At 43.0% G+C, this 8,945-nt stretch overlaps 1 protein-coding gene across 1 annotated transcript; it reads right to left on the bottom strand.

Moving 5' to 3' along the window:
• Positions 1–7,268: 7,268 nt before the first annotated feature.
• On the bottom strand, positions 7,269–8,303 carry LOC127682232 (TD and POZ domain-containing protein 2-like; the record flags this gene model as incomplete). Its single annotated transcript, XM_052178616.1, has 1 exon — positions 7,269–8,303. A coding segment is annotated over exon 1 (1,035 nt), but the record flags the coding sequence as incomplete, so codon positions are not given.
• Positions 8,304–8,945: the final 642 nt, after the last annotated feature.

The following is an 8,945-nucleotide window of genomic DNA, read 5'->3' as shown; positions in this document are numbered from 1 at the left end:
CAAGATGGCCATTTTTACTATATTAATCCTGGTAATCCACAAGCATGGGAGATATTTCCATCTTCTGAGGTCTTCTTCTATTTCTTCTTCCCTAAGTTCTTTCTCTGCCTGTTTATCCTTTGAGTATAGGAAGGCTACTGATTTGTTTGAATTAATTTTATATCTGGGCCACACCACGGCCTAGATTCCCCACCCACAGTCACCTAGGTACAGCCAGGTTTGCCCCACCCCGCAGTTACCTGGCAACAGCCAGGTACCCTGACCCACTATAGAGAGGGCTGCTTGGCTCCTCCTTCCTCTCTTGCCCATGCTCTCTTGTCCTCTTTTTTCTCTTACGCTCTTATCCCCCTTACCCCCCCCCATTCTTTTTCTAAGTGGCCACGGGTGGATCTCACCTCTCTATCTCTTTCTCTTTTTACCTTTTGATCTCTTTTCTTGGCACCTCCTTTTCTGTAATAATGCTTTACAATCATGGGCTATCTCCTCTTATCTAATCCTGCTATGTTGGAGCAATGTAACAGGCCTCTCAGTGCTTCCAGACCACAGACTGGACCAAGGACTCGTACCTCTGCTCCCTCCCCAGCCGGTTCTCCCTCAACAGGTATACAGGCCTGCAAATCTGTAATGAATAAATCCCTTTGGATGTTTTCAAAACATTTAATAGATTTTGCATGCCTTAATCCACAAACACATCTCTCCCAGAAGGATTAGACTCACTCTACTATGGCATAGACTTCTCCGTCGTCATAAGAGCATGAGGGTGGAGTTCTCATTTTCCAACATTAAATTCCAAGGAAAAAGACCAAGGGTTTCTAATATTGGTAGGAGAGTGAGGGCTCTGTTCAAACATCCACAGCTGAGCTAGGCTGCTTGGACTACATGTTACTTCTCTGAAATAAACATCTCTGGAAAGCACAGACTGATTTCAAAAGTTGTATTCATCTTGTATATTATTTGGTTAAGGTTTTGTCTACAGAGTTCTTTGTGGCCATGGAGACAAGAGGAGGGCCTCAGATCTCTGATTCAACAGTTTCAGGTGGTGAAAAACTCTCCTATGTGTGTAGCGAACTTAGCAAGTGATCTCTGAGAGAGCAGTAATTGCTTTTGAAGCCGAGTTCCCTGAACCTTGAATGTTTAAAAAGAAACTCTTCATTGTCTTTCCTTCACTGACGAGGAAGCAATCATGGTTGATTTCTCCTTGCCAATGGCCACAGTCATCTCTTCTGTTCAGTCCAAGGCAGAAGTGTTTCTCCAAAGAAACACAGTTGTTCTCTGCCTAGGGCCAGCTCTAAATTGAATCTCAGTTTCCAAAAATCAGACAAATTCAAACAGGAACATTAACATCATAGATGTCATGTAGAGTGTCCCAGACTGCAGTGCTGCCTATTGCACACCTACCATTTCAATATGTATAATATTGCAGGTGTTTAAAATCCTGAGCCACCATGATGATCCCTCCATTTTATATGTTACATGAGTCCACAGGTAGTCTAGACAAGAAGAGCCATCACCAGTGTACTTTGCTTACTGATACTTCAGACTTCCATAAATGAAGGTATAATGTCAATATCTGCAAAGCTATTATTTACTCCTGTGCTGGCTTTTACACTGATTTCTGCCATAAACCTGATCAGGGAAGGGATGTTTTCCTTAACTGGTCAAGAGTCTGAGTGTTCACCAAATGGAGGGCATGTAGAAGAGCTCCTGTATGGTGGTCAGGAATCAGAGCCCCAAAACTCTGAAGATGGCTTTCTTCTTTCCTGTGTGTTATTCCAATCAGAAGCACAGACCTTGTGATCACTCCTCCCAATTTGGTCGGTGGTAGTCTTGTACTTCCCTCCTAGGAAATCCTTCTTCAGAGCCAATTAGAACAATGGTTCTGGAATATCATAAATGCTTCTCTTTCTGTTTCTCTCTGTCTGTCTGTCTGTCTGTCTGTCTGTCTGTCTCTCTCTCTCTCTCTCTCTCTCTCTCTCTCTCTCTCTCTCTCTGTGTGTGTGTGTGTGTGTGTCTTTCTGGTTTTTTGAGACAGGGTTTCTCTGTGTAGCCCTGGCTGTCCTGAAACTCACTTTGTAGACCAGGCTGGCCTCAAACTCTGAAATCTGCCTGTCTCTGCCTCCCAAATGCTGGGATTAAAGGTGTGTGGCACCACTGCCTGGCTGGATTATCCTTTTTTCAATTTTTATTTTATTAATTTTCATCTGAAATTCTGCCTCACTGCAGTGCTCCCCTCACAGTTTTTCAGCCGTCCCCCATCTCCTTTGCCTCTGAGAGGGTGCTCCCCATGCATTCCCCCTCCCTGGGGCATTAAGTCTCTATAGGATTAGGCACATCCTCTTCCACTGAGGCCAGAGAAGGTATGCCTGTACTTCATTTGTGCTTGGGGCATCAGACAAGTTCATGTATGCTCACTGGTTAGTGGCTTAGTCTCTGGTGGCCCCCGAAAGTCCAGATTAGGTGATACTGGTCATTTTTTTTAGAGTTGCCATCTCCTTTAGTTCCTTTAATCCTTCGCCTAACTCATCCATAGGGTTCCCCTACTACAATCCAATGCTTAGCTGTAACTGCATTTCAGTTAGCTGTTGGTAGGTAGAGCCTCTGAGAGGACAGCCATGCTAGTCTCCTGTCTGCATGGAAAACATAGCATTAGTAGCGTATGTGTGTGTGTGTGTTCGGCCCAAACAGCATTACATGCAAATTTTCACTGCAAGTAATCAATGTTCTGGTTCAAGGATTCTGCTTTCTGAAACATCATAGGAGTGGCTCCTCCATGACCTCCAGAAGCTGGTAGATGGAGTAGATTGTCAGGTGAACCCTCTCAAAACATTGGCTTCCAGCGTGGATTGCAGCAGAGTGAGTGAGCCAGGTTTTGTGTTCTGGCTTTTTGCCATTATTTATTTTTTTTTCAATTTTACTTAAATATCTTCTTTATTTACATTTCAAATGTCCTCTTTGCTCAATGCCCCTCTGAAAACCTCTATTCCATCCCCTCCCTCTGCTCACTAACCCACCCACTCCAGCCTTCCTGACCTGGTAGGTGTACCCTGAGGCAATGAGCCTTCAAGGGTCCAAGGGTCTCTCCTCTCATTGATGTCTGTTCAGGCTGTCCTCTGTTACCCATGTGTCTGGAGTCATCGTTTCTTCCATGTGTACTCTCTCATTTGTGCTTAAGTCCCTGAGAACTCTGGGCTTACTGGTTGGTTCATATTGTTGCTCATCCTATGGGGTTGCAAACACCTTCAGCTCCTTGGGTCCTTTCTCTAGTTCCTCCATTGAAACCCTTTGCTCAGTTCAATGGTTAGCTGTGTGCATCCCCCTCTGTATTTGTCAGGCACTGGCAAAGCCTCTCAGAAGAGAGTTATATCTGGCTCCTGTCAGCAAGCACTTATTGGCATCCACAATAGTGCCTGGGTTTGTTAACTGCATATGGGATGGATCCACAGGTGGGGCAGTCTATGGATATCTATTCTTTTACTCTCTGCTCCACACTTTGTATTTCTTCCCATGGGTATTTTGTACCCCTTCTAAGAAGAATCAAAGTATCTACACTTTGGTCTTCTTTCTTCTTGAGCTTCATGTGGTCTGTGAATTGTATCTTGGGTATTCTGAGCTTCTAGGCTAATATCCACTTATCAGTGAGTTGGTCTTGAAGTCCTCTATCAGCCTCACGCAATGTGATTTTAAATTCAAATCTTGCTCTGTGGTATATTCAGTTATCCAGAACTTGCTGTGGTGGGAGAACTGGCTTCTGATGATGCTAAGTAGCCTTGGTTTTTGTTGGTAGGGTTCTTGTGCTTGCCTTTCACCATCTTGTTACTTTTGGTGTTACATAGTTCTGTTGTTTCTGTGTTTCTGACTGGAGCTTGTACCTCCTGTGGTCCTGTAAGCCTGTGTCAGAACTCCGGGAGCCCAGCTCTCTTCTGGTGGGACCTGTGCACAGAGGGCTGTGGAGCAGCCCCAGCTCCATGGTACAGATAGCTCAACTGTTTTTTTTTTTTTTTAAATAATTGCTCAACCTCTGTCATTGTTTTTTCTTTCATTTAATGTTTGTGTGTTTGTTTGTTTGTTTTAGATATTAATTTATTTATGAAGAATGACATCAATTCAAATAAACTTATTTTCCCAGAACAGCCCCACTGTGTATCCTAGGGTACCACTTCAGTTTAGGTTCTTCTGCCTCTGTCTCTTGAATATCATTTTCAGGGCACCTCTTTAGCTTCAGAGTTGATCTTTTGGGGAGTTATTTTTTCTTTCTTTTTTTATTTGATGTATTCTTTATTTACATTTCAAATTATTTCCCCTTTTCTGGGTCCACACTCCCCGCAAGTCTTATAAGCCCTATTCCCTCTCCCTGTTCCTCCAAGACAGGGTTTCTCTGCGTAGTCCTGGATGTCCTGGAACTCACTTTGTAGACCAGGCTGGCCTCAAACTCAGAAATCCGCTTGCCTCCTCCTCACAAGTGCTGGGATTAAAGGCGTGCTCCACCACCACCTGGCTAACATAAACTTAACTTCTGTTCCCCTCTGCATTGGTGGTCATTAGGCAGGGGGTGGTTTTGTAATCTGGGGGTACAGGTGTGTTGGTGGAATAACCTGGTCTTGTTGAGGGTGTAAATTGAAGATGCTGGTCTTATTGGAGATTGGCTTAGAGAGTGAAGCTAGGCTTAGGTTTTGTTGAGGGGCAACTTGGAAACTAATGCTAGGTGCCAGGATGTTAATTTGAACAGATTTTTAACAATGGAGTCTGAACTTCAAAGATTTGACCATGCATCAGGAATATCTGCATTCTCTAGTCTTACTTTTTGGTGTTCAAGTTTCTGATCCTGGATAACTATTCTTGTTAGCTAAATTGTATCAATGAATAATGTGGATTTTGTAATTAATACACACCCCACAGAAAGCAGAAGCAAAGACAGCTGTTGATCTAGCTTTTATTAATTAGGCAGCATATTAAAAACAAACCTGCAGAGGGTTTAGAGGTTAGGGAAATGTGTTTGAGAGATTTAGTGATAGTGGCAGAGAGAGTATTTAATAAAAGAAGACTACAAAAGAGAAAAAAGTTAAGTGGCCAGAAGCAACAGACTCCAGACTCATCAAAAAGTCTGTTGGCAGTCAAGGAAAAACCAGAAGACTGCAGGAGGTGCCTAAAACAGATAGTTTCAGAGGAAGGAGGTAAGGGGGCCCTGAAGACCCTGAGGGGAAGTACAAAGTCTAAATGGAATAAAACACAGGAAAGTATAGAGCCATCTTCAGAGGTTTGGGGCTCTGATCCTGCCCACCATACAGGAGCTCTTCCAAATGCCTTACATTTTGTGAACACTCAGACTCCTGAGCAGTTAAGGAAAGCACCCCTTCCCTGATCATGTTTATGGTAGCAATCTGTAAGACCAGTGCATGTGTAAATAGTATCTGTGTAGAGATTTACATGATCTCTTTATTTATGCAAGATTGTCCCAAATAAGCAAAGTATATTATTTGGTGATGGTTATTCTTCTAGTCTGCACTTATTGTGGACATCCAAAAGTAGAAGGCATGCCTTTTCCTTTTTTTTTTTTTTTTTTTTTTTTTTGGCTTTTTTCAAGACAGGGTTTCTCTGTGTAGCCCTGGCTGTCCTGGAACTCACTTTGTAAACCAGGCTGGCCTCGAACTCAGAAATCTGCCTGCCTCTGCCTCCTAAGTGCTGGGATTAAAGGCATGTGCCAGCAGTGCCCAGCTAATTTTTTTTCTTAAGTTGAAGTATATAGATCCAGTTCTAATACAGATTCTTCTGGTCGAAAAACATATACATTTAATCTGAGAAAAACATATACCTTTAGTCTGAGTCTTGAGGCAGAAAAACACATACCCTTAATCCAGATCTTTAGACTAGAAGACACTCCCTTAACTAGGCCACACCTTCTACTGGAGCCCCACAATAAGCATTAAGAAGAAGGAAGCTTTTTTCTTTAGCTTCCTGCTCACATCTCAATAGCATGCCCATTCCTGGATGGAGCTAGAGAACATCATACTAAGTGAGGTAACCCAGACTCAAAAGGTGAATCATGGTATGCACTCACTAATAAGTGGATATTAACCTAGAAAATTGGAATACCCAAAACATAATCCACACATCAAATGAGGTACAAGAATAAAGGAGGAGTGGCCCCTTGGTTTGGAAAGACTCAATGAAGCACTATTTGGCAAAACCAGACCGGGGAAGTGGGAAGGGGTGGGTGGGAGGACAGGGGGAAGAGAAGGGGGCTTATGGGACTTTCAGGGAGTGGGGGGATAGAAAAGAGGAAATCATTTGAAATGTAAATAAAAAATATTTCGAATAAAAAATATTTCTATGTTGATTGAAAGTGGAGTTATATTTTCTGGTAAAATTGAAGAAGTACATGAAAAACAAAAAAAAGAGCATGAGGGTGGAGTTCTCATTTTCCAACATTAAATTCCAAGGAAAAAGACCAAGGGTTTCTAATATTGGTAGGAGAGTGAGGGCTCTGTTCAAACATCCACAGCTGAGCTAGGCTGCTTGGACTACATGTTACTTCTCTGAAATAAACATCTCTGGAAACCACAGACTGATTTCAAAAGTTTTTTTCATCTTGTATTTTATTTGGTTAAGGTTTTGTCTACAGAGTTCTTTGTGGCCATGGAGACAAGAGGAGGGCCTCAGATCCTCTGATTCACCAGTTTCAGGTTGTGGAAAACTCTCCTATGTGTGCTGCGAACTTAGCTAGAGTTCTCTGAGAGAGCAGTAATTGCTTTTGAAGCCGAGTTCCCTGAACCTTGAATGTTTAAACAGAAACTCTTCATTGTCTTTCCTTCTCTGATGAGGAAGCAATCATGGTTGATTTCTCCTTGCCAATGGCCACAGTCATCTCTTCTGTTTAGTCCAAGGCAGAAGTGTTTCTCCAAAGAAACACAGTTGTTCTCTGCCTAGGACCCACTCTAAATTGAATCTCAGTTTCCAAAAATCAGACAAATTCAAACAGGAACATTAACATCATAGTTGTCATGTAGAGTGTCCCAGACTGCAGTGCTGCCTATTGCACACCTACCATTTCAGTATGTATAATATATTGCAGGTGTTTTAAATCCTGAGCCACCATGCTGCCATTCCCCTGATAAAGTGCAAATGCTCCCTCAATACCATTGTCTAAGCAGAAGTCATTGGTAAAAAAGCTGGTTGTTGCTGTTGCAGAAGAGGTACAGGTCACAGCTGTCCATCTTCTGAGATCACTTTAGGCATTTAAATCATGGCTCCAAAGAAGGACACTGTGCAGAAGCCAGGGAGCAGAAGGCTTCAGCCACCAAGGGGGGATGTGACTCCACCAATGACTTCCACCCTGAGGTCTTAGAGACCTCATAGGCAAAATCTGTAATGAAATCCAGGGCCTGAGTCTTCAGCCACTGTGTGCTGTGGAGGTCAGCCAGGATGAGAGTGTTTGCAGCATTCTCCACAGAGAGGATCCTGCAGAGGGCATCCTCACACATGGCCTTCAAGCCGTCCAGGCCATACCTGTCAGCAGCTGCCAGCAGACCAGAGGCCATGGAGTAGCTCTTGAGGTTTGGTGCCTTCCATGTGTAGATGAAGCCCATCATCTCCTGGAAGACTTGGGGATCCAAGTCATGAATCTCAACGAGGTTTTTTAGTCTCTCCTGCATTTCATGTTCAAACATGGCTCTGAAAACTGGAGAGCGAGCTGCTAGGATGGCCTTGTGAGCCCTGAATTCATGGCCACCCACCAATAGGGAGCAGTCTGTGAAGATGGAATTCTCCCAAAGCTTCCCTAGGTCATCTGCCAACACATGCCTTGGATCCTTGATTGCAGGTGTCATGTTCTGTCCAGGCATGCTGAAGATGGCTCCCGCTATGCTCACCTTGCAGCAGATGGTGAGCTGGTCTTCAGGGAGAAGTAAATGCTGATGGGAGAGGAGGAAATCTCGAAGGATGAACTCTTTGAATCCCCTGTGTTGGTATTGCCAAAAGCTTACAACACTGGGGTTCTTCCTACTTTGACATTTCTCTCCTTTGGAATTTATGATCCAGAACTCAAACTTTGCCCAAACTGGGCACACGGGACAGCTGAGCAATCCCAGGTCAACTGACAGGTAATCTTTGCTTTCTTTATCAACTCCATTTGGGTATACTCTCAAACACCATGCCACTTCCTCATTGTCGTCTAATGAGAACTCTGGGCTTCTAATCTCTTTCTGAATTCCATCCATGCAAAATGAGAAGTTGCTAATGGTCCACTCATAGCAGATGTTTTTTACACTGATCTGTGTGGAGCCCTTGGCTTCCATGTCCCCTGACATTTCTGTTGGCGGTAGTTTGGAGGTTAACATTGATCTGAAAAGAAGAACTAGCATTTATTGATTCTTCATCCTGATACATACAATTATATATACTCTTTAGATTTTATTTTAGATTTCTCCTAAATTCTTTCTCTCTGCTGTTTTTCTCTCTGTCTCTGTGTAACTGTCTCTGGTTCTCTGTGTCTCTCTTCCCCCCTCTCTGTCTTCTCTCTCTCTTTCTCTCTCTCTCTGAGTATATATCTGTGTGTGTTTATTGAACATACAGAATTAATTCCTTTATATAAATAGAAAGAGGATATATGAGAACAACATAAATTCAACTAATATAACAATGACTACAGTCAGTACTTACTTAGTCCACGAGGTTTGAAGTCTCAGGTTTTCTTCAGTATAAGCTGGTATTCTGAAGTAGAGTCTAATGCCAGTGAGGAAATGGGCTTGATAGTAAGATGAGAGCAGGCAGGCAAAGACACAAAGTCTCCTTCTTCATATGCTTATATAGGCCTCCAATAGAAGGCGTGGCCCTATTAAGGATGTGTCTTCACGTCTCAGCTTCTGGATTAAAGGTGTTTGTTTTACTGCCTGAAGACTCAGATTAAAGGTGTGTGATTTTCAACCCTAAGAATCTGTGTTTGAACTGGA

This window comes from Apodemus sylvaticus, chromosome 4 (assembly GCF_947179515.1).
Source record: "Apodemus sylvaticus chromosome 4, mApoSyl1.1, whole genome shotgun sequence".
Taxonomy (NCBI): domain Eukaryota; kingdom Metazoa; phylum Chordata; class Mammalia; order Rodentia; family Muridae; genus Apodemus; species Apodemus sylvaticus.
Note: the sequence above shows the minus strand (reverse complement) of the source record. Positions and strands in the feature narration are given on the sequence as shown.